General features: G+C 36.9%; 1 protein-coding gene across 5 annotated transcripts in view; it reads right to left on the reverse strand.

The window, feature by feature from the left end:
• Positions 1-27355, reverse strand: part of TASP1 (taspase 1) — a 245179-nt gene that overhangs the window by 119084 nt on the left and 98740 nt on the right. For 4 of the 5 annotated variants that reach the window (XM_033095350.1, XM_033095348.1, XM_033095349.1 and 1 more), the window contains 2 exons: positions 19958-20077; positions 15071-15149 (listed from right to left, as the gene is read on the reverse strand). In XM_033095350.1, coding sequence (XP_032951241.1) covers positions 15071-15149; positions 19958-20077 — 199 coding nt within the window. The remainder of the gene's footprint in view (positions 1-15070; positions 15150-19957; positions 20078-27355) is intronic. The other variant, XR_004421841.1, reaches the window with a different exon arrangement.

The following is a 27355-nucleotide window of genomic DNA, read 5'->3' on the forward strand; positions in this document are numbered from 1 at the left end:
TCAAGTGAGAACAATCAAAGGGAGAATTACATTAAGGATCATAGCATTGGCATTTTAACCCATCACTTGATCTTATGCTTCTGTTTCTACCATTTCTTCGCCTTGTGTTTTAAAATAAGAAGTCTGTTCTTTCACAAAACAACAACAAAGCAATGCAAAATAAGTATCTGGCAAAAAAAAAAAAGTCTGAGAAAGTACAAACATCAAAAGACCATCTTGGGGCTCATCTGATGCACTATAACCCATGTCTACAATCTCTTTCAGAGAAAGACCTGCTTTTCTTCATGATGTCCTAAGCTCTGCTCAAGTGCTAGACACAATTTTGTGAGCATATGAGTGTGGTGGCTGGTGCCAAGCTTAGAGGCAACTGGTTTTGGTGGGACTTTGGGGACAGGGTATACGGCAGGAAGGGAGATACACTAATAGCTACAACAACAGGCAAGCTGGCAGGTGCACTGAGGTGCCTACAGAAACCCTTTGGGAGGCAGAAAAGTGTCCATTCTTAGATACCTGGATGCAGCAGAGCCTCTTTCAGGGTTAGCAAGCCTCCAGTATATCCAATATTTCAATGTATTTCTAGGCGGACAAGAAAATTCCCTATAAGACAGACAGTAGATTAGCGGTTGCCAGGGCCCAGGAGGGGTAAAAGAGGGGGCCATGGGGGGTAAATGGAGTAAGTGCTAATAGATTTCTTTTGGGGCTGACGAAAATGTTCTGAAATTAGTGGTGATAGTTATGTAACTGTGAATACAAGAAAACCACTGAATGATACACCTAAAAGGAGTAAATGTTATACTATGCAAATTACATCTCAATAAAACTGTTATTTAAAAAACAAACAAAAGGGGCCGGCCTGGTGGCTCAGGCGGTTGGAGCTCCGGGCTCCTAACTGAAGGCTGCCAGTTCGATTCCCACATGGGCTAGTGGGCTCTCAATCACAAGGTTGCTGCTTCAACTCCTCGAGTCCCACAAGGGATGGTGGGCTCCGCCCCCTGCAACTAAGATTGAACTTGGCACCTTGAGCTGAGCTGCTGCTGAGCTCCCGGATGGCTCAGTTGGTTGGAGCGCAAGCTCTCAACCACAAGGTTGCCAGTTCAATTCCTCGAGTTCCACAAGGGATGGTGGGCAGCGCCCCCTGCAACTAAGGTTGAACACGGCACCTTGAGCTGAACTGCCATTGAGCTCCCGGATGGCTCAGTTGGTTGGAGCGCATCCTTTCAACCACAAGGTTGCCCTGAGCTGCGCCCTCCACAACTAAGACTGAAAGGACAACAACTTGACTTGGAAAAAAGTCCTGGAAGTACACACTGTTCTCCAATAAAAGTTCTGTTCCCCTTCCCCAATAAAATCTTTAAGAAAAAAAAAAAAAGAAAGAAACTTCCCTATATTATCAAGTAAGGCCATAGATTCGATGTACTTTGAGGGCAGGGACTATCTTTATTTCTCTTTTATCATACCCAGGCGCAAGATAAGAGTCTCTAAAATAGCTATAGTTTTATAGCACGAGAGCAATTACAAGTTATCCTACGTAAGAGCAAGATACCAGAACTTATGTACTCGTATGCATGAAAAGACATCCTTCATATCCTTTAAAATTATGTTTTGAATGATATTTAGTGATACATAAAAATGTTCATTATACAATATTAAGTGGACAAATCATAATGCAAGCTAAACAATATTGTTGCTTTATTCTATCTGCCAAAAAAAGAACATACTGTCACATGGGACAAAATTATCAGTTTCAATTTCCAAATTCCTTTCAGTGAGCATATGTTATTTCACAATCAGAAAAAGCTCCACTCATTTAAAACCTCTAAGATACATGATAACTAAAGCTGTCACACTAAACTGACTTCCTAGGAAATAATCTAGCATAATTCAGAATTCTACTTTATTTTGAACCATCAGTGACTTTAGTTATGCAAAAAGTAGACATAATACAATAATAGTTATTCAGACATGAAGTGACTTAATTAGAATAAGCAACAGTCTCAGAATAGAATTCCTATCCCAAATAATTACTTTACTTCTTGGAAATGTGCTGGTAGTTTATGTACTCTGTTATCTATAAATGAACATTATTTTTTCCCCACCCCCACTAACTAAACAGTCCAAGGAGTCAAGTGCTTTTAAGATGATGTTTATAAATGTTAGGGTTTTATCTATGCTCCTATCTAGAAATAATAATTCACAAAAAGATTTCTCGTGGCATTTTTCCCAACCCTACATATTATATCCCAAATTATTTCAGCTTAAGTGGCTGCTCCTTACCCTGAGCCCTCTATGAATCTTGTTGAGTGTGACAAGATTATGAAAGTTTATTATTTCATAAGGACGAGAAGCTTCTGAGTAACCACAGTTTCACCATGTAAGTGAGAAACAGCACTGCCTAATGAGACAGATTAAAGAACCAGAGTGGGCAGAAGATTCTGGATTCCACCCCAGTAGAACTAACAGCAATGTATTTAACTCCTTGACCAGTTTGCCTCTCATCATCTGAATCATTGCTCATCATTCCAGAACAACCTCAGAGATGAAAGACTTACCTGTCTTCACCCATCTTCCAAAAGAATGAGCATCTCCCTCCTCAAAAGGGTCTCCATTTTATACAAAATAAAATTTAAATACTTAGTCAAGGCCATCTAGAGACCACCACATAACACCCCAAATTAAGTTCCACATACTTGCACTCACCCCTCTTCTGCAGGTATCTTCTGTTCTGATCAGAACACACCACTCTCAACCCTTCACCTAACTTCCTCTCAGCCCTGGGCTTGAACTAGCTCATTCCTAAATGGACCTGTCCATACTGAATGTTTTTCCTCTATATCCCCCGTACCTCCAAACAAATTCACACGTTGAAGCCCTAACCCACCATGGGATGGTATATTGAGGGAAATACTTAGGGTTAGATGAGGGCATGAAGGTGGGCCCCATGATGGGATTAGTGTTTATAAAGAAGAGGAAGAGAGACCAGAGCTCTCTCTCCCTGCCTACCATGTAAAAGCACAGCAAAGTGTTGTGTGCAAGTTGTGTGCATCTGCAAGCCAGGAAGAGAGCCCTCACCAGGAACCCAATCTGTCGGCGCCATGATCTTGGACTGCCCAGCCTCTAGAGCTGTGAGAAATAAACATCTGTTGTTGAAGCCACACAGTCTGTGCTATTTTGTTATAGTAGCCCAAGCTGAGACACTGCTTGAAAGTATTTATTTGTTCATGTTTCATTCACATTACTTCCTTCAACCAACATCAGCAAAGAAAACCAATGAAAATTCCAACCTTCATGGAGTTTCATAGTAGAGTTGGGTAGAAATAAACAAAAATAAATACATAAAAGTAACAAAATATTAGGCAATGATGTATATTATGGGGAAAAAATAAAACATTAGGGGGACAGGAAATGTTGGCTGAGGGAAGATTTACATGTTTAAATAGCACGGTCAGGGAAGATCTCAGTGAGCAGGTGAATTATCTTAATAAAGAGCTGATGAGGTGGGCAGGGGCTTAAGATACTGAGGGTAGAGAGCGAAAGGGAAAGGAAGCAACTCAAGCAAAGGTCGTAAGGTGAGACTATGCCTGGCATGTGTGAAGTACAGCACAGTGACTAATATAGCTGGAACTGAAAGGGAAGAAAAGCAAGATTAGAAGTCCAAAGGGAAGTTGGGGAGCACTTCATATAGGGCCTCCTAGGCTCTTCGTAAAGACTTTGGCTTTTCCTTTGGGTAAAATGGGAAGCAGTTCGACAGTTCAAAGAGGAGGTATAACACATGATTTGACTTAGATTTGAACACCACCTCCTGTGTTGAGAACTGAATAGAGGGCAAAAAGAACAAACCAGCTAGCCACGATGTGGAAACAACTTAAATGTCCATCAATAAATGAGTGAGTAAAGAAAATGTGGTATACACATATAATGGAGTATTATTCAGCTTTAAAAAAAGAAGGAAATCCCGCCATGTACGACAACTTGGATTAACCTTGAAGACATCATGCTAGGTGAAATAAGCCAGTCACAGGACAGATACTGCGTGATTCCACTTATATGAGGTACTTAAAATAGTACAACTCATAGAAGCAGAGTGTGGAGTGCCAGGGGTTAGGGAAGGGGAAATGGGGACTTGCTATTCAAAATTCATAAAGTTTCAGTTATACAAGATGAATAAGTTGTAGAGACCTACTGTACCATATTATGCTTAATAGTTAACAATTATGTATTATAGATTTAAAAATTAGTTAAGGTTGCACTCAAAATGGCAAAGTAGGCTTTGATTCACCTCCTCTTATGGGCACACAAAAACTACAACAACATATAGAATAACCATCACTAACTATGACCTGAAGATTTTTTTAGCTAAACAGATTTTCTACAACCAAGGATATAAAGAAAAGGCCATATCGAGATGGGTAGGAGGGGCAGAGACACAGTCTAGTCAGGACATACACCACTGGTGCAGCAACCATGGAGGACCCCACTAATGAGCGAGGAGTCCAAACCCCACATCAGGCTCCCCAGCCTGGGAGACCTGTACTGGGAAGCGGAGCCCCATAAGATCTGGCTATGAAAACTAACAGGGCTTATATCTGGAAGGGCCAAAGGGCTGCAGGAAACCAAGAATCTAGTCTTAAAGAGCTTGTGCACACACTCACTCGCTCCAAGGTCCAGAGGAGAAACAGCAGTTTGAAAAATGCTTGGTCATACGTGAAAAAGATACACTGACTAATTTTAGGGCCAGTGACAGAGGGACAGTCACTTGTTGGAACTTACCCTGGAGACACAAGTGCTAGCAGGGGCCATTTTCTCTTTGTTTCTTTTATTATACTCTCCTACCACCTAGCTGTCCCTGTGCTGGTGGGCACCAATTCTGACACTCCCTATCAACCTTTCGTCCCACTCTGGTGTTTCCCTGAGTTTGCACCCTGCCCAACCTGCTCACCAAGGCCAGAGATGCTCCCAAACAGCTCCAGCCCCGAAACACACAGCAAGCATCCTCAGCTGGGCAACAGAGTCCCTGCCAAATGACTCCAGTCTCAACACACCTGGCAGGCAGCCTCGGCCAGCACTGGAGCCCCTCTACAGTAGCCCCTACTCCGGGGGCCAACCCCCACACACCGGCATTCCTGCAACAGCTGAGATAAGCCTTGCTGGGAACCAACTTTGCCCACCAACATGCCTGAAGCAGTAGTGGCAAGGCCTCAAAGACAGCTCTGCAGGGGACCAGCTCTTCCCACCAGCATGTCTGCAGCAGTCAAAGCCAGGCCTTGCAGCCAGTCGGCCTGGGGCCAACTCCACCCACCAGGACACCCATAGCAATCACAGACCAAGTACAACAGGAAGGAACATGAAACCTCACAAAGACCACCCCTGGAGAACCTAACTCTGGTTATCAGGGGGATTATGCTACTGGACCCCACAGGACACCTTCTACATAAGGCCACTCTTTGACCAGAAGGCATAGCTGACCTACCTAATACATACAAACAAACACAGAGAGATAAGTAAAATGAGAAGACAAAGGAATATGTTTCAAAGGAAAAAAACCAAGAAAAAGGACTATATTTAAAAAAAGATGAGCAGTATAACAAATAAAGAGGCTCAAAGTAATGGTCATAAAAATGCTCACCAAACTCAGTACAAAAATAGATGAACAAAGTGAGAACTTCAACAGAGAGATAGAAAATATAGAAAAGAACCAATCAGAACTGAAAAATACCATAACCAAAATGAAAAATACACTAGAGAGAATCAACATCAGATTAGATGATAAAAACTAATAGATGTGTAATCTGGAAGACAAAGTAATGGAAACTACTCAATCAAAATAGAAAAAAGTTTTTAAAAATGAGTATAGTTTAAGGGACCTCTGGGACAACATCCATCATACTGACAATTGTATTATAGGGGTCACAGAGGGAGAAGAAAAAGGAAAAAAAAAAAAAGAAAGAAAACCTATTTGGAGAAATAATAGCTGCAAACTCCCCTAATCTGGCAAAGAAAACTCCAAGTCCAGAAGGCACAGAGAGTTCCAAACAAGATGAAGCCAAAGAGACAAATACCAAGACACACACATCATAATTAAAATGTCAAAAGTTAAAGAGAAAGAGAAAAATCTTAAAAGCAGCAAGAGAAAAACAACTCATTACATACAAGGGAATCTCCCCATAAGACTATCAGCTGAGTTTTCAGCAGAAACTTTGCAGGGCAGAAAGGAGTGACATGCTATATTCAAAATGATGAAGTAGAAAACCTACAACCAAGAATACTCTACCTGGCTCTACCTGGCAAGGTTATCATTCAGAATTGAAGTAGTTTCCCAGACAAGATGGAGGAGTCCATCACCACTAAACTGGCATTACAAAAAATGTAAAAGCGACTTCTTTAGGGGGAAACAAAAGTCCAAAACTAGAAATAAGAAAATATATACAATATAAAAATTTCACTGGTAAAGACAAACATATAGTAAAGGTAGTAAATCAGCCACTATTAAAGCTAGTAAAAAGGTTAAAAGACAAAAGTAGTAAAATCATCTGTATCTACAATAATTAGTTAAGGAATACACACACACACACACATACACACACATACACACACAAAACACCAAAAACATAAAATGGGTAAGTGCTGTGAGTAAAAATGTAGTGCTTTTAGAATGTATTTAAACTTAAGCAACCATCAATTTAAATAGACTACCATATAAATAGGTTGTTATATAAGAATCTCATGATAACTGCAAACCAAAAACTTATAATAGTTACACAAAAAGTGAAGAGAAAGGAATCTAAACATAACACTAAAAAAAGTCATCAAATCACAAGGGAAGAGAGTAAGAGAAGGTCTACAAAAACAACCAGAAAACAATTACCAAAATGGCAATGAGTACATACCTATCAATAATTACTTTAAATGTAAATGGACTAAATGCTCCAATCAAAAGACATAGGGTACCTGATTGGATTAAAAAACAAGACCCATACATCTGCTGTCTACTAGAGACTCATTTCAGATCAACAGACACGGACTGAAAGTGAAGTGATAGAAAAGATATTTAATGCAAAAAGAAACAAAAAGAAAGCTGGAGTAGCAATACCTATAACACGCAAAATAGACTTTAAAACAAAGACTGGAATAAGAAACAAAAAAGGGCATTTAATAATGATAAAGAAGACAGTTATATATCCAAACACACAACATAGGAGTACCTAAATATATAAAGCAAATATTAACGGACATAAAGGGAGAAATTGAAAATAATGCAATATTAGCAGGGGACTTGAACACTCCATTTACATCATCCAGACAGAAAACCAAGAAGAAAACAGTAGCCTTAAATGACACGTTAGATCAAATGGTCTTAATAGAACATTCCACCCAAAAATAGCAGAATACACATTCTGTTCAAGTGCACACGAAACATTCTCCAGGAAAGGTTACATGTTAAGCCACAGAACAATTCTCAATACATTTAAGAAAAGGGGATGGACAGTTAGCTGAGTTGGTTAGAGCACAGTGCTAATAACACCAAGGCTGCTGGTTCAATCCCCGCATGGGCCACTGTGAGCTGTGTCCTCCTTAAAAAATAAATAAATAAATAAAGGTAGTTTGTTCTACCATATATGCACATGAAATAAATTTAAGAAGATGTAAATCATATCAAGCATCTTTTCTGACCATAACAGTATGAAATTAGAAACCAATTACAAAAAAAAACTAGAAAAACTCAAACATATGGAGGCTAAACAACATGCAACTAAAAAACCAATGGATCAATGAAAAAATCAAAGAGAAAATTTAAAAACAAAAAAAAACCTTGACACGAATGAAAATGGAAATACAACGTGCCAAAATCTATAGGACACAGAAAAAACAGTTCTATGAGGGAAGTTTATAGTGATACAGGCCTAATTTAAGAAACAAGTAAAAGAAAATCTCAAAAAAATCTAAAAGGTTAAGATTTAAATCTAAAAATCTAACCTTTCAGATTTTTTGAGATTTTTAGACTTCCTAAAGGAACTAGAAAAAGAATAAACAAAGCTCAAAAGTTAGTAGAAGGAAGGAAATAAGGATTAGAGTGCAAATAAACAAAATAGAGACAAAAACAAGGAACAATGAAACTAAGAGCTTGTTCTTGGAAAAGATAAAATGAAATTGATAGAACTTCAGGCAGACTCATAAAGAAAAAAAAAGAGAGGGTCCAAATAAATAAAATTATAAATGAAAGAGAAGTTACAACTGACACCAGTGAAATACAAAGGATCTTGAGAATACTATAAACAATTGGATAATCTAGGAAAAAAATGGATAATTTCCTAGAAACATACTCGTATAAACTTCCAAGAGTAAGTGAGGAAGAAACTGAAAATCTGAACAGGACAACTAGCAGTAACAAAATTAAATCAGTAATAAAAAAAAACTCTCAACAAACAAAAGCCCAGGACTACATGGCTGCACAGGTGAATTCTACCAAACATTTAAAGAAGAATTAATACTACCTATCCTTCTCAAACTATTCCAAATAATTGAAGAGTAAGGAAGGCTTCCAAACTCATTTTATGAGGTCAGCATTACTCGGGTACCAAAACCAGACAAAGACACTACAAAAATAAAACGAAACAAAACAAAACATAAAATTAAAAGCCAATAACTCTGATGAACATAAATGCAAAAATCCTCAATAAAATTTTAGCAAATCAAATTCAACAATACATTAAAAGGATAATGCATGGTGATCAAGTGGGATTTATTCCAGGGATGCAAGAACAGTTCAATATTCACAAATCAATAAATGTGATACACAACATTAAGAAAACAAGGGATAAAAATCATTTAATCATCTCAATAGATGCAGAAAAAGCATTTGACAAAATTTAGTATCCACTGATGATAAAACCTCTCAACAAAGTGAATATAGAGGGAATATACCTCAACACAATAAAGGCTATATATGGCAAACTTACAGCTAACATTTCAACAGTAAAAAGCAAAAAGCTTTTTCCCTAAGATCAACAACAAGACATAAATGCCCACTCTCACCACCTTTATTCAACATACTATACTATTGGTAGCCACAGCAACCAGACACAAAGAAATAAAAGCTATCCAAACTGAAAAGGGTAAAAGTAAAACTGTCACTATTTGCAGATGACATATTATATATAGAAAACCCTAGGGGCCGGCCTGGTGGCTCAGGCGGTTAGAGCTCCATGCTCCTAACTCCGAAGGCTGCCGGTTCGATTCCCACATGGGCCAGTGGGCTCTCAACCACAAGGTTGCCAGTTCAATTCTTCGAGTCCCGCAAGGGATGGTGGGCTGCGCCCCCTGCAACTAAGACTGAAAGGACAATTTGAAGCTGAACGGCACCCTCCACAACTAAGATGAAAAGGACAACAACTTGACTTGGAAAAAAGTTCTGGAAGTACACTCTGTTCCCCAATAAAGTCCTGTTCCTTTTCCCCAATAAAATCTTAAAAAGAAAAGAAAAAAAGAAAACCTTAAAGACTCCACCAAAAAATTTAGAACAAATGAATTAGTAAAGTTGAAGGACACAAAATTAATATGCAGAAATCTGTTGCTTTATACAATAAAGAACTATCAGAAGGGGGAGAAATTAAGAGAACAATCCCATATACAATTGAATCAAAAAGAATAAAATACCTAGAAATAAATTTAACTAAGGGGTAAAAAACCTGTACTCCAAAAACTGGAAGACACTGATCAAAGAAATTGAAGACAATGCAAATAAATGGAAAGATATACTGTGCTCATAGATTGGAAGGATGAATACTATTTAAATGTCTGTACTAACCAAAGCAATTTATGCATTCAATGCAACCCCTGTCAAAATACCAATGGTAGGGCCAGCCTGGTGGCTCAGGCGGTTAGAGATCCATGTTCTTAACGCCAAAGGTTGCCAGTTCGATTCCCACATGGGCCAGTGGGCTCTCAACCACAAGGTTGCCAGTTCGACTCCTCGACTCCCGCAAGGGATGGTGGGCTGTGCCCCTACAACTAACAATGGCAACTGGACCTGGAGCTGAGCTGCACCCTCCACAACTAAGATTGAAAGGACAACAACTTGACTTGGAAAAAATCCTGGAAGTACACACTGTTCCCCAATAAAGTCCTGTTTCCCTTCCCCAATAAAAAAAAAATCTTAAAAAAAAAAAAAGACTTACCTATTATTTTTAAAAAAATGCCAATGGCATTTTTCACAGAACTAGAACAAATAACCCCAAAATTTGTATGGAACCACAAAACCCAAATAGCTAAGCAACTTGAGGGGAAAAAAAAAAGTTGGCGGTATTACACACAGATTTCAAACTATACTACAAAGCTATAGTAATCAAAACAGTATGGTACTGGCACAAAAACCCATGCTTAGATGATCATTTAAACTACAACGAAGAAAGCAAGAATATACAGTAGGGAAAGAGCAATCTCATCATAAAATGGTGTTAGGAAAACTGGACAGGTATATGCAAAAAAAGTGCAACTAGACCACTTTCTTACATTACGTATAAAAACAAACTCAAAATGGACTAAACACTTAAATGTAAGACCTGAAACCATAAAACTTCTAGAAGAAAACATAGGCTGTAAACTCTTTAACATTGGTCTTAGCAATATTTTTTGGATCTATCACCTCAAGCAAGGGCAACAAAAGCAAAAATAAACAAATGGAACCACGTCAAACTAAAAAGGTTTTGCACAGAGAAGAAAACCATCAACAAAATGGAAATGCAACCTATTGAAAAGGAGATGATACAGTCATGCACCACTTAATGACGGAAATACATTCTAAAAACTGTGTTGTTAAGTGATTTCGTCATTGTGTCAACCTGACAGATGTACTTACACAAACTGAGATGGTACAGCCTACTATACACACCTAAGCTATATGGTATATCATTGTTATATATGCAGTCCGTCGTTGACTGAATGTTGTTATGCAGCATATTATACTTGCAAAGTATATATCCAATAAGGGACAGTACTTGCAAATTATATACCCAATAAGAGGTTAATATCCAAAAAATATAAAGAACTCATACAATTCAGTATCAGAACAACAAACAATCCAATTAAAAAATGGGCAGAGGACCTGAAGAGACATTTCTCCAAAGAAGACATACAGATGGCCAACAGACACATGAAAAGATGTTCAACATCACTATCATCAGGGAAATGCAAGTCAAAAGCACAATGAGGTATTTATTACCAAATATTTGTCTAAATGGCTATTTTCAAGAAGACAAGAAATAACAAGTGTTGGCAAGGATGTGAAAAAAAAAGGAACCTTCAGGCACTGCTGGTTTGTGCACCCACTATGGAACACATTATGGCGATTCCTCAAAAAATTAAAACTAGAACTACTATATGACACAGCAATTCCACTTCTGGGTATATATCTGAAGAAAACAAAAACACTGATTGGCAAAAATATATGCACCCCTGTGTTCAGTGCAGTGTAATTTACACTAGCCAAGAGATGGAAGCAATCTAGGTGCTCTATCGATAAATGAATGGATAAGGAAGATGTGGTATATATATACAATGGAATATTATTCATCCATAAAAAAGAATGAAATCTTGCCATTTGTGACAACATGGATGGACCTAGATGGTATTATGCTAGGTGAAATAAGATGGATAGAGAAAGACAAATACCTTATGATTTCACTTACATGTGGAATCTAAAAAACAAAGCAAAGAACAAACAAAACAAAACAGAAACAGATTCATAGACACAGAGAACAAACTGATGGTTGCCAGAGGGGAGGTGCTAGGGGGATGGATGGAAAAGGTGAAGGGGATTAAGAGACACAAACTTCCAGTTAAATAATAAATAAGTCATGAGGATATAATGTACAGCATAACGAATATAGTCAGTAATATTGTAATAACTTTGTACAAGGACAGATGGTTACTAGACTTATCGGGGTGATCACTTCATAAGGTATATAAATGTCAAATCATTATGTTATACACCTGAAACTAATACAATATTGCATGCCAACTCTATTTTTTTTAAATGGCAAAAAAAAAAATATTTTTGGTATGGCAGATCTCATGTTAAGAGTTCTTACTATGGTAAAAAAAAATAAGAATCAACTAACATTTTTTAAAATAATGGTGTATCTTATAAAAGATGGTGACTTCACTAAGGCACTAATGTAATTATTGAGGCACTAATCTGGGCTAACAAGTGCCTGTCATGTGTCAACTCATTCAATCCTCATAAATATTAAAGTAAATATATTCCTGTTTTACAAATAACCCTTTGCCAGGGTCACAACCAATGAATGAAAGAGTCTGAACAAAGACCCCGGTATCTACTCTGCTCCCTTCCTATCTAGGCAAATTTCTGCGATGCCAGAACATTAGTCTGAGTTTGCAAGGTCAGCTCCTACCACTCTATCCTCTTCCTACTCCCTACTCATTACTTCCCACACAGTGATGAGAACAAGATGCTGGAGTTTATCCCTCAGGCTAATGACCATATCCTGTCTGGCCTTAGGAGAGCCCTACCCTTACCATAACTATCTTCCTTCTGCCTTTCAATTATCACCTTCCAAGACTATAAACCTAAAATGTAGTCCAGGTCTCTGGACTTTCTGCAACAGCCTAAGGCACAAGTCTTTTTTACTTTGTCCAAACAATTGTAAAATTCTGTGCTCCACCTATCTTCTGATTTGGTCACCCAACTCTGCCATGTGTTTCCATTGTCAACCTCATAGCATCAGCCCCAGGAGAAACAAGAGTGATTACACAAAGTCCCACAAATGACAGGACCTAGAGACTTGCTCTAATATCTTCAGGTTCTGTGGGCTGATGATGGTTAGTCCTTTAACTTGGGAAGAATATAATATGGTGAGCTGGGCATCCAAGTAAGCCTAAAGTTATCTTTAGTCATATGAAACTATCTTCAATTGATACAAGGTGGACAAAGGAGGAAATATCCAAGGGGAAGGGAGAAAGACCTTAATTTTACAATTTTAGCTTTCCTCACACATTGCATTCTAATTAACAGAATCAAATCCATTAAGTGTGTTCTTATTACAACTTCCACATCACCAATTTAAGAAATAAGGGTGGTGGACAGCCCAAGGTAACTGATTTTCTTTTCCAAAGTGACACAGTCAGACAAACTCTCAGGATTTCAGTTTATAGTAGAATCCAGGTCTCCTAACATCTACACGTGAGAGTAACATTTAAAAAACAACAAATGAACTCACTGAACAACATAGTGACCAACAACAAAACTGAAACAATACATGATACCAACTGATATGTCTTTGAGAAAATAAACATAAAACAACGAATTACCTATTTTAGACTTCGGTTTATTCAAATACCACAATTTTCCATAGATATAGGGCCATATCTAATTTGGGCACAAGCTAATTCCTAAACATTATGTGTAAAGATTTCCATGTCTACCAATGTTAAATTAAAAATTAACATTATTCTCATCCCTTCAAAAATAAAAGGCTGAAAAGCATCTGAGATCTTGCTTCCCAGTAATTGTCATCAATTTGGTTCAAATAAACTCTCATACAAATTTTTAAAAAAACACTGAAAAACAACTTCTTGCCAATTATATTACTGTGGTTTAGATCCAACATTAATTCGTTGGGACTTCACCTGATAAGCTAGTGGCTCACAGTCTTATTTTCCCACTGATATGAGGAATGGATCTAGTTCAAGAGGCTGCTACAATAGGCAGGGAGAATATGGATCTGAAATGACAGAATCAGGACAGCAGAAATAGAAAGAAATAAAAATATAAGGGTGGTACTAAGATTTCAAGTCTGAGCAAAGAATAGGATAGTGATGGCAATAACAAAGATAGGGAATTCAGGAGAAAGATGGCCAAGGGGTGGGAACGAGAAACAAGGTGTTTTATTGAGTCTGCTGAATTTGAGTCTACAGGACACCCACAGGGACATGTCCAACAGGAAGTAGGAAAGGACTCACGTGGGCATCAAGGGCAAAGTTTAGAGTAGAGATAGACAAGGAAGCAATACCCTAAGAGATAACTGCTGAAATCATGTGAAAGCATATGGTAAGATAAAGAAAAGACAGCAGAGGCCTGTATCTGTGGTTGTTCACAACGGGAAGAGTCTATGAAGAAAGCCAAGATGGAGCAAGTCAGAGAACCACAAAAAACCAAGCGAGTTCCAGGATCTACGCTGTAGACAGAAAGAAAATAACTGCTTACTGGTACATCAGAGATCACAGAAACAGTCAAGAGTTACCAGGATAAAAAGGCCACTGGATTGGGTGGTTTGTTAGTGTGGTGGGACAGAAACTAACGTCGCAAGAAACTGAAGAGAGAAAGGAAGGAAAGGCACCCATATCCATCTTCCCTAGAGCCTGAGGATATGGGGAGAAAGGCCTAGGACTGTAACTTAATAGATAACACAGTAAACCAATATTATTTTGTCAACCATGCATATCACCACATTAAAAGAAAAAGCTTCAAGTACATCTGGCACAAGCATATGAAAACTTTGATCTAAACAACAACTATTCTGCCCATTAAAATTCAACCCCCAGCACACACGCGCGCGCACACACACATACACTCATTTGAAAATGATAATGCCTTTCCTAATACAGGTACAAAAAGAAGATGTACATTTTTTTAAAGTGTCATTAGAGGATTGGATGTCATAAACTATACATTTCAAAATACACCTTGTAAGTTTTATGTCAACATTTTACTCAACAGATTATCTCTGAGTTTTTGAAATGCCTTGCTACTTTTATATCATTTGTGATCTAAATTGGGCACTATCATGAGTCATTAGAGACAAAAATCTGTAAAAAATATTATTAAGGTATAGTTAACTCCAGTGTTGTGTTGAAAATGTTAGGAAAGCATTCACACTGTGATACTTACATTGTGAAACAATCCTTAGAAGCTCCCAAATATCAAAGATTTTTTACCAATAATCCTATCTATGCAGTGTCTTAGAACACGCTTTATGTTTACATAAAAATAGTTTTCAATCATTAAATGACCTACAAGGTTGACGTTATGAAAAATGGTCATGAAAGCAGCAAATACCTGAGGTACTCACAGCTGTGGAGTAGGGATTATGAGCTCCAGTATTTTCAGCCCAGCAGCCACATCCATAAAGCGCAGCCTGGAAAAAAACAAAATACACAAATATAACATTTCAGAAACATTATATGTAATTACTAGCTTTCAACAGAAGACAAAATCATACCCGTCTAATAAATTTAATAATGATGTGTATCAAGTAGGCAATAATATCCGAGGTTATATAAAACCTACACAAACAACGGTTCTAACACTATCAAAACTGTATTTTCAGCTATTGTACTAGTCTAAAATTTTTTAGAAAATAGTAAAAGAAAGTTTCTTAGTCTCATCAACAGTAATTTTTCCTTCCCTGGAAAATCTTCCCCATATTGTAATTTGTCCACTAGCTGCTCTTCTGGCCTCTTGAAATCCTTGTGGTTGCCTTAAAATAGTAGTTCTCAAACTAGGTGTCTGTCAAATTACCTGAGAAACTGGTGACAGGAACCTTTGTTCCCAGATATTCTGATTCAGTGGTCTGGGGGCTGGCACAGGAATAGGCTACATTAACCAGGGCCCGGGGAGACTGGGATACACGTGGTCCTCCTGTCATTCTCTAGGAAACCCTCTGTGGGAGGGCCTTTTCCATGCCTCCCTTGGAGTGACACAATAGGAACGGCACTTAAAGATCATTATGCTCGCCACAGTGCTAGATTTTGCCAGATGTAAAGAAAGGAGGCAGAAAGGCCTGTTCAAGCTAATCACTTTGTGAGGTGGTGGAACAGATTTATATGTCTGAAACCCAACAAGGAACACAAGCTACTATGGTTTTATAAAAGAATATGTCAATCATTCCAATTTTGTTTCCAATTAATGTTATCCAGAATGTCTGGATTCATCTCTTCAATATTCACAATGACTTCTATGACTTTGGGAAGGGAATCACAACTGATAATTTTCTACTCCTTAGAAGGAGAGTTAGAAAAACCCTTAGACAGAGAAATCCAAGGAGGTATGCTTAATAATGTTCATCACCACATGTTCGGTGAGAATGAAAAACTAAAAACAACGTAAATGTCAATCAGTAAGGAAATGGATAAACATCGGCATAGCAATATGTAGAATTCACTGAAAAGTTTAAAAAAAGAATTAAATTAATTCCGAGAGAGAGAGACAGAGAGAGACAGAGAGACAGAGAGACAGAGAGAGAGAGAGAGAGAGAGAGAGAGAGAGAGAGAGGACCATAATACATTCTATTCAGTATGACTGACGGAAGAAAAAGATATTCCCATAAAATACTTTTGAGGAGTGGAGGAAGAAGCGAAGACTGGGAATAGTGACCAGACAGACTTCAGCTTTCTACAATATTCTATTCTTTTTTACAAGGACTTCAGAATTCATTTGTTCCAATATTCTAACCAGAACAGGAATCGCCATGAAATATTCCAGGTACTTCTGACACTGAGAAGCTCACTACCTCATCATGTGGGAACATATCCCCCTTTTGGACAATTCCCATTGGAGGAAAGTTCTTCCTTAGATCGCATAAGGAATGTCTGCTTTATTATAACTTCTATCCATTAGTAACGGTTCTCCTCTCTGGAAAAATTTGAACCTCCCTCTAAATTCCTCTGAATTTTTTAAACAGCTATCCTAGTACCGCAGTGTTGTTTTCTCATTCAAAGGATCCTAAGATTTGTGAACTGTTCCTCAAGACTGTGAAATTCTCTCCCTCTTTCTCTCTTTCTCTCTCTCGCTCTCTCAATCATCCTCCTTGAGAAATAATACAAAATCTAGAATAATTGGAGATGAAGTCTCCCATGTTCATGCGACCCACAGTTACCATTCCCAGTTGTCACAATAGCCCTCTTAAAAATAAAACCAAGAACTGAACATAACACTACCAACATGGCAGACAGTAAAAAATGCATTATTGCCTTTGAAAACACTATGCTTTCTAAATACATAAGACTGCTGGGTCAGAATGGCAACTGAAAACCCTACAGAAGGGATTCGACACATGAATTTCCTAGTAAAAATGGCAGACTTGTGGGATAAGCCATTCAACTGGTTACTACCTGGGACAGATGCTGGGTCAGCCAAAGCCTTAGAGAACCTGTGACCTCGGTAGAAGGGCCCATTCTTCCTTCATTGAAAATGCTGGACATTAGCCCACTATCCTTTCTATTCCCCACAGATATCTAAACCAGGAGCGCGGACGCCAAAAATAGTAAATAAGACCATAAGGATACCTCTTAGAAACCCAGTGGAGGTCATCTCTTTCTAGAAAAGAAAGAACATTTGTTCTTACTCATTTCTTCTAAGCAAATTCCCTTTATGCTACCTGTCCTCAATTTGATGACCTGAAGTTGTCTTAACTTTTTAACCTTCTGAAATTGGCTGAGCTGAGATAGTGCTAGGTAAGATAAAAGAAGAATCAGAGATTGTCTCTCATCTATTTCTTTGGATAAAATATAATAACTTTAAGCAGGCCTTAAAAAACAGCAACAACAAAAACACTTATTTTTAGTAGTAAAATTTTATTAAAGCTATTATGCAGTAAAAGTAGGTCATATAAATGATATTCATTATTATTATTTAATTTTCTGTGGGTCTTAGTTTCCTCTTTTATAAAATGAGGATAATAAAAACACCCATCTCATAGTTTTGTAGAATCATGTGAATTAACACACCTGCTGCAAACAATTAATAAACAATAGCTACAGTTATTATTATGGGAGACTATGATAAGTAATTTAAATGCAGTATGTATGTCATTTAATATTCTAGAACTTTGTAAGGTAGCTCTTTACCACCATTTTACAGTTGTGGAAAATAAAGCTTAAGGATGTTGAATAACTTGTCCATACTAGGGAGACAGGTAAATGGCGAGGTGGGATTAAAATAAAGGCTTACCTGAATCCAAAGTCCATACTCTTAACCACTAAACTCAACTGCCTATTTGTATGTGGGTAGAGTAGGGTATGGAGGGGGCTGGAATATAATAATTCTGTTCTCATGTCTCAGTTTAAATTCTAATTATCATGGTAAGCTAAAGAAGCAAATAAGTTCTAATTCAAGTTGCCATTTCACCATCTGAACTGTTATGTATCTAGAGCAGGATAGTATGCTAAAATTTTTAAATAGTTCATTTGTACGTTTAAACATATTTAATAAAAGTATCTAGTTTTAGCACATTAAAAAAAGTTTTTGCTTTTTTAAAATAATTTGCTTGTGTATTTTGTTACATTTTGTCCTGATGGCCAAGAACAGCTTTTTTTACCTCTCTTTTGATGCTTACATATTTCCAGGATTATTGTACTCCTTATCCAGCAATATAATCCAATTACTCAACTGTATTTTCCTGTAAGTACTTTGACTCCTCTTCTCCACACCCTTTCCTGATTTTTCAGTTCTCACAAACTGGGTATTCATAAACTAGCCAAGTGGAGCAAAAAAATATGTAAGTATTTCTTTTTCCAAGATAGTGTGCTGTGCAGTGGCAGAACAGCTTCAAGATTGTTCAACGTAATATCCTGCTAACACAGTCCAGAACTATCCTTGGTTCTGTTGTTGCTATTTCCCTAACCAAAACAAACAAAAAACAGTGAGAAAATCATGGGAATTGCAATCCAATGAAGGTGGCTCTGCTGGTTTTCTCTCTCCATCTCCACCAAGGCATCCAAATCTGATATGCCAACTTTGGTTTTCTTATTCCAAACTTGACAAATACATAGGAACTTATAATGTGGAAAAATACCACGACCAGACAAAGGCTTTTTATAATGAGTTCAAAGCACTGTATATATATTGAGCAATCATTCCCCATAAATCCACTTGTGCAGCAGACAAAGAGTTACACAAAATTACTTATTCTTCCCTTCCCTTTCCCCCCACAGGGCTGTAAGTGGCTTGTCCACAATAAAAGGCAGATTAGGAAAAGACACTTGGGCTTTGCAAAGATGTCCTCCATGAATCAGATCACTCTGCTTCAAGCATTCACTAACTACCGTGTCCAAAGCAACTGTGACGCCGACTCTTCTCAAACATGAGACAAAGTGCAAAGAGCAGCCAAGCAGTGCTCCATATGTAACACGAGATCCAAACACTCAGCTGAAACATACCCCTTGCAACTACTTTAACAGACTCCACGAGGGTATCCAATTCATTTGTTCACTCAACAAATATTTACCAAGCCCATAAGTAATGTGCCAACTTGGTTTATACTCAGAAAGCTTACTAGATCAAATGGAGTGTTGAATTTCATTCTCAGTATAGGCCTAAAGGTTGAAGGTGGGATCGGGAGAAAAAGATGTGTCAGAGAACTGGGAATAAGTCAGTTGCTCATAAATTAGAGCCTCCTTATATCTAGATTTTTTGAGTACTATCATGTGTTGGTGACCTGAAATACTGGTTAGTCTATACAATAGTTGCAATGCTTATTAGTTTAGAGGGTCAATATGTTCCTTGAAGGGAAGAAATACAAAACGTATTTTTTTCCCACCTAAAAATCACTTCCCACCTAAAAAGCAAGCAGCAACACAATCAGGTAGTGCTTGCTCCTTAGAGAAAATGACATTTACAAAGAGAGAAAATGGAAATCAACACACATTTATTAAATGTCTACTGACTGCCCAGGTCAGACCCATTCTGTTGAAAATAGTAAAACACAGGATTACCAATTTTAAACATCAGAAAGAACCCTATTCCTATGAAATAGGTTTTTCTTTTTTCTTAAGAAAGAATCTTGAAAAGGTATTTGATTGATGATTTATACTACATGAATGTTAAAGAACAATGACATCATTTATTTTTTTCTAAAGAAGAAAACATCTACAGTTTAAAAATTGTGAGTGAGAAAATTCCATGTTTTAACCTGAAAAGCCATTTAAAAACCCCGTAATTACTTACCTGCCCAACTCTTCCCGGATGTTTCAAGGCCAAGCCTCCACTGGAGACAGCAGCAGCAACATTCCCTTCGTGGTCCACAACCACAGCGCCCACTGTGTCCAAAGTGCCTGAGTCGTTCTCCTACAGAGCAAAAGTGCCATGAGCACTCACTAAGCACGGTGGGTGGCAAGCTGATATGACGACATAGTACTTTCCAGTACAACCATGACATAAAATCTGAGCTAATCCTTAAGTGGAACATTCAGCAATCTCTTAAAATTATCTATTTGCAAGTTGTCATTTAAATCCTGTTCAAGTCAAAATGTATTTTCCACTGAAAAACCCTGAATAAAAGCTTTTCTCTAATAATAAGCCTAACTAACTTGCCTTTCTAAGGGAGGGGGGAAAACAATTTAATATAAATTACAGTATGTCACAGTGCCTTCTTATTCTCAAGAATTAAGTTCACGATTGAGCTTTTGTAGAGGAAATGCTCTGTGGCATAAGTGAGTCAATAAATGCCACTATTAGAATTTTTAAAATATTATACACAAATTTCTAAAAGTAAGTAATATAGTTGGCACAATAAATGAAGAGAATAGTATTTACAATGCCAAAGTATACTATGTTATAATTTTCTTTAACAATTCCTTGCTTGCAAGAAAATGTATGGCAAGCCCCTTTCTCTGCTATATCAGCAATACGCTTGCCATTTGCATGGCAGAAAACTGTATGTTCCTGAGAGGCATCTTTGTGTTTCTGTGTCTCACTTGCACTGAGAGGTCACCAGCTAAAAAGTTTTGAAGTGCCACGCTAAGACAATCACCAGAAGTAAATAAGCACGTAGGGCCATCTCAGAAGTTGAGCAACATTAAAGGGAGTTTTGAAATAATGGAAACAGAATGCAAAGGGGAAAAAAAAGAAGCAGAAGATTCTTCCTAAATATTACATTAAGTCTGTTAGGAGAAAGCACATCTATGAGGTGTGCTCAAACAATACAGTGAATGTTTAAATAAAAAAAAATTATTACAGTAAAAGACACATTGCCATTAATCACCCTCAAAATACTCCCCCTCACTTCCAACACACTTATCCCATCGTTCTTGCCACTTTCTGAAGCAGTCCTGGAAGTCCTCTTTCATGAGTGTCTTTAGTTGTGCTGTTGTGGCTGCCTCGATGTCCTGAATCACTTTTACGCGAGAAGAGCCAGAAGTCACACGGTACCAGATCTAGTGAATAAGGTGGATAAGGACACACTGCAATGCTTCTATTTGACAGAAATTGCTGTACCAGAAGCGACGTGTGACACAGAGCGTTGTCATGATGGAGGATGAAGTAAAGACACTCACAAAAGAGGACTTCCAGAACTGCTTCAGAAAGTGGCAAGAATGATGGGATACGTGTGTTTGAGGCGAGAGGAAGTATTCTGACGTGTACTAATGGCAATGTGTCTTTTACTGTAATAATTTTTTTTTAACTTAAACATTCACCATATGTTTTGATCACACCTCATAGACATTTATATTTCTTTGGTTCTTGCTCTAAATTCTAACTCCCCTTAAGTCTACTGATATACTATGACAGTACTTACTTTGATGGAAAAGTTCTGACTGAAATGAGTGCTATATTCCTACTCTCCCTTTTAATCACAGCTGGGAGAAGTCTTGCCAATGGATCCGCATGGTCAGACCCCAGAATACCACAGTTCCTACTGGTGGCAGGTTGCCTGACTTTCAAGGATAGTTCCCTAATCTGACGGTAAACTCTCTGAGGAAAGGGCTGACCCACTCTGTTTCATTTTGCACACAGCACACATTCGAGACATACTTATTCATTAATTAGAAGGAAATCAATTATGTCTACAATCCTGTCACAAAAACAAGCCTAGTAAGAGATGATACATGCCATGCCACTCTAATGGCAGGGCCTCAGTCTTCCATCTCCTTTACTCAAGATTCAATTTCATGCAAATCCAGAGGATGCCACTATCTGAGGAAAGACTTAACAATAACCGTGTTGGCTCATTTGGTACGGACAAAGTGAACTTTATCTTCTTTGGTAGATAAAAGTGTCAAAGTAGAGAAATGCATTAGACACATTTTATTACAGAAAAGATGGGTATTCCTAAAGAGAAACATACTTTTAAAGTAAACATTTGTTTCGTTATTCTAAGAAAAGATTCCTGAATCTTTATATCCTTGCAACCACAGATAGAGAAGTATTTGTTACTTGTCCAGATGCCAAGTCTTATGTCTTCTACAGGAGGGCTTCTCAAACTTTAATGTGCATACAAATCATCTGGAGAATCTGTTTAAATGCAGATTCTGATGGAGTAATCTGGGATTGGTCAAGACTGTACATCTCACTGCATCCCAGCAATGCTGATGTTGTTGGTCCACAGCATGCTGACCCTACTTTGAGAAACAGGTCTGGTCGCGTCCCACAGGATCACTGTCACCCAAATGTCTGCTCTACTCATTCTGAGGCAAATAATTTTATAGACACAAATCTGCTGAAGGAGAACTTAAAACACTTAAGACTAACACATTCCATCTTGTTCAATTATCAATTGGCAGCTTATGACTATGGTCATACCACCATGAACATACTACAAAGTATTTTGAATTATTGATCTTATACTGGTTTTTTTTAAAAATGGACAACTTTCATACAAGTAAACAGACACTATAAAATAACTTCCCTCAACAACAAAAAAGTCAAGAAAAAGTATTGTTTATTACTTCTTTTTTTTATTAATTAAGACTGCTGATCCTACCCAAGTATTCTATAAAGTAGAAATTTTATTGCAGGGATACATAACAAATACACAGTGATACACATTGTCTGTAAAATAATTCTCTGAGCATTTCAATCATATGCCTAACCAAACTACTGTAGAAGGGTTCAAAAGGATTATAAATAGATGGCTTTACTGTAACTTGGTTTTCAAAAATGAAAAACCAAGCAAAAAATAGAGAATCCTGTTCCAAATTAAGGTAAATACTCCTAAGGGCTTACAACACCTGCAAAAATCAGGATTACTTCATAAATATTCAAGAATTAGTTCATAGATTTCCCATAGTGAAAAGCAAATTTAAGGATGATGAAGTAATATTTAAGCATTTTTATGAAGTGCAGATAAATTGAGTGAAAGACAAACACTGGTATTTTGGCCATAATAATTTCACAATGCTCGTTTGTACAGAAATGAAATCTTAGAAAGGTTAAAAAACACACAATGACTGTTACTATGTAGAGCTACTATTATACTCTTACACTCCATAAATACTTAAAAGTACAAGCACCACACAGATACACATATACCTACTGTCCTTGATTGAAACACACTATTTATATTACTTTCTTGATAAAATTGTGACTAAAAAGCAACTATGTGAACTATAGTTCCCCTCAGAATAAACACATGTATATAAAGTTGGAATAGAGAGTGCAGGTGTTATGGAAAACATTGAAATAAGACATTCCTGAAGTAACCAATAACCAAAAATTTATACGCCATGAAGAACCACTGGTTAAGGACAGTAAACCTAAGATATACTAGAATTAAAATTAAAATTAAGGAATTTAATCACTGTTGGGCTTAATGTCAAAAGTTTTTATTTTTCTCCACTCCAAATTAGAGATGATTATTACACAGTTATTGTAAGAATTAAATTAATTAACACATGTAAACTACTTTAAAAGGAATACATCCCTTAAAATAAAGTTTAAGTTTAATTTCCACAGAAAATTACACCTCTTAAATTGAACTCTAATTCTGAAATTTGCCAAGAGGTACCATCTATCAGTTACTTATCTCATTAACCATAACTTGGTCTTTCTTCTGTCCAGAATTACGCTATCAAGTAGCTAAAAACAAGAATAATATCTCAAATGTATCAGGCATCCTGAAACTGGTATATGGTGGGGTTATCCTAATACAATAATAAAGGGAGAAATACATTTTTTTGAAAATATACCAAACCTTCCTAATATACGTTTGTTAGGTTTGTGAGCAGGATTATAACGTCCACTTGAGAAAAGCCGATGACTGATGCCCTCCATGACAGCACAGCGACGCCAGCATAATAAAGCTTTGTCACATTTGAGTACCCTAAACATGGAATGACAGCTCTGGCACCAGGACACCCAGATCTGGCTCTGTGTCAACCTCCCACACATCAGCCCCTTACACTGTGGGCACTGTGGGCTCAGGGAATATCAAGCGTGTACAAAGTATGATTTAGCTAGAATTATCCACTCTCATGTATCTGGCTTAGCCGAAACCAAGGAAAATCTGGATAGAAGAACATATAATGACCTTTCTCTTCTCTCTTTAGAAAATCACCTTTCTGATGCCCAACACTATAAATGAAGTTTCTTGAAAACTACTGTCAAGAAGTCTATTCTTAAGTAATACTTTATTTTCTTTGTTTAATAAATATGTATTAAATATCTTTGCAGCACTGTACAAATTAGGGCCAGACATCTACAACAGAGAAAGTTTTATATGATACTAAAAATTTTATAATTTATTCCCTAAATCACTCAACAAAAGTTAAACATTTTTAGCTCAAAACAAAAATAAAGTGGGTTAACCACGCTTTTAAGGGGCTTTAATATATCTGGATACAGCTTTAAGTATAAATTCACACCATAACAAAGTTCTAGAGGATTACCTAAAAATTCCAAACCCTCAACGATAGCAAAGGACAATGTTTTCCAACTGGCAGAACACTGGGGCTTGCAACATTACAAGTGAAAAAGGCCATGGTTTTAATCTCATGGTGTTTTTTTTAATAATCTTTCAAATAATGAATTATGGGTTTTCTTCTCTTCAAAATGGAACAACTTAGAGCCTTAGTGTGTGTGTGCACGTCGAATGAGAATATCTAAGTGACAGTAGAGACCCGATGAACACTCTCATAACTTAGAGTGTTAAACAGCTGTATAGTAAAAACCCCCACAATGGTAGTTTTATACAACTTTAAATCATTTTTATTCTTATTCCTAGGAGGTTTAATTCCTATTATTTAATTTATACCCATAAAGAACCACTGGTTAAGGACAGTAAACTAAGATACACTGAAATTGAAATAAAAATTGATGAATTTAAGAATGATGATAATTCTAACAAGCTCCTTAAGATAATATTAACTAGATCATTAAATTGTAGTCATCTGATCAAAATAATTATAGAACACACCTTAATGAGTTCAAAAATCAGTTTAAAAACTATAAGGATGAATACATCCAATTTATCTTATTTTTCTGGAATAAATATTAATTATAATTTTAAATTTAAAGATCAAAATTTTTAAATTCTAAATTAAATATACACTTAGCTATGACTCAGCAATTTACCCAAGAGAAATCAAAGCATATATGGCAAAACATGCCAAGAATGTTTGCGGTACTTTTAACTGCAATAGTAAAAACCTAGAAACAACCCAAATGTCTATCAACAGGGGAATGAGTACGCACAAAATGTGACTCAGGAAACAGTGAAGGACCGCTCAGCAATTAAAAGGAACTAGTGATATGTACAACAATATGGATAATCTTTTAGACACATGCTGAGTAAAAGAAGCTGGAAACAAAAGAGTACAAAATACATGATCCTATTTATATAAAGTTTGAGAACAGGTAAAACTCTCGATGGTGAAAAAGAACCAGAAAAGTGGTTGTTTGGGGATGGGGGCATTGACTATGACGGGGTATAAGGAACCTTCATAAACTAATGGAAATATTTTATATCTTGGTAGGGGTGTGGGTTACATCGTTGTATACAGATGTCAAAATTCATTGAACCATACACTTAAGATGTGTGCATTTCATTGTATGTAAGTTTTACCTAAAAAAATATCAACAGCCAATGTATTTCTCTTCAAGTATACAACCAAGAATTTAAAACATCAGAACACAAACAAATTTTCCAACTTTTTCATAATAAAGTAACACATTATGTTTATATAACATTTAATACACATTTGATTTCAATTATAAGTGGAGGGGAAGGTGATGGAAAATATAAAAGAAATGGTGAAAAATATGGATGAGAGAAAAAATAAACAGAATAAAGGAGAGAAAATATTTAAAGAGAAAATGACTCAAATTTCCCCTAATTGATGAAAAATATAAATGCAGATGTTCATAAAGCCAGAGAGAAAAGAAAGGAGCAGATATAAAGGAAAACTCTTTTACAACAGGATGACAAAAGAATTTCCAGAAGCCCAATAGAAGGCAGAAGACAGTGGAATGATGTCTTCAAGGTACTCAGAGAAAAGTAACTATGAACATAGTTACCTCTTAGGAACAACAATAAAATGAAGACATTTATAAATAGGTAAATAAAATGGGTTTACCACCCAATGACCCTGCACTTACTGAAATCCTGAAGGACCATTCTATTTATCACCACAACCTGACCTCTGCATCCTCCCTCCCATCTACTCACAAGCACGATGAATTTCCCTTTCTTGGCTCTCCTTTACCTTTTTTCCATAACATCTCATCATTTCCTAAAATATGCAATTTATTTTTGTATTTTTTAAGTTGCCAATCTCCCCCACAAGATTGGAAGCCCCAGGAAAGCAGTAATCTGTGTATGTTTTATTCACTAACATATGCTAAGCACCCAGAAAAGTACTTGACCCTCTTAGGTACTCAATAAATATTTGTTGAAGGGATGAATGAATAAACAAATGAGTGATATACTTCAAGAAGAAGGAAAATAATTACTATGGTCTAAATGTTTCTGTCCTCCCCAAACTCACAAATTGAAATCCTAACTCTCGAGGAGATAGTATTAGGAGGTGGGGCTTTTGGGAGATAATTAGGTCATGAAGGTGGAGCCCTTATTAAGTGAACTAATGCCCTTAAAAAGAGTTCCCAAGAAAGCTCCCTTGCCCCTTCTGCTGTGTGAAGTTACAGTAAAAAGATGGCCGTCTAGGAATTGAGCCCTTCTCCCCAGACACCAAATCGACCTGCACCTTGATGTTACACTTCCCAGCCTCCAGTACGAAGAAATACATTTCTGTGGTTTATAAGCCACCCAGTCTATGGTATTTTGTTTAGCAGCCCAAACAGATTAAGACAATAATCCAAGAAGGACAAATCAGACAGGAAACAAGGAATGTATAAACAAAAAATGGCAAACCTGCATATAAACCAAAACTAATATTGTCTTTAAAATTAATAATGTATTAGTAGAATGTCAAATTAGGTTTTAAAATCTAACTATATGTTATTTATAAGAGAAACACCTAAAGTATAAGGATATGGAAAAGTTGAAAGTAAAAGGATGGGGGGAGGAGGGCGGAAGACATGTATCCAAACAATGTAGCAATATTAACATCAAGCAAAGTAAGTTTTAAGATACAAAGTATTAATAAAGATAGAGTCTCTACATGATAAATA

Source organism: Rhinolophus ferrumequinum, chromosome 23, assembly GCF_004115265.2.
Source record: "Rhinolophus ferrumequinum isolate MPI-CBG mRhiFer1 chromosome 23, mRhiFer1_v1.p, whole genome shotgun sequence".
NCBI classification, from domain to species: Eukaryota; Metazoa; Chordata; class Mammalia; order Chiroptera; family Rhinolophidae; genus Rhinolophus; species Rhinolophus ferrumequinum.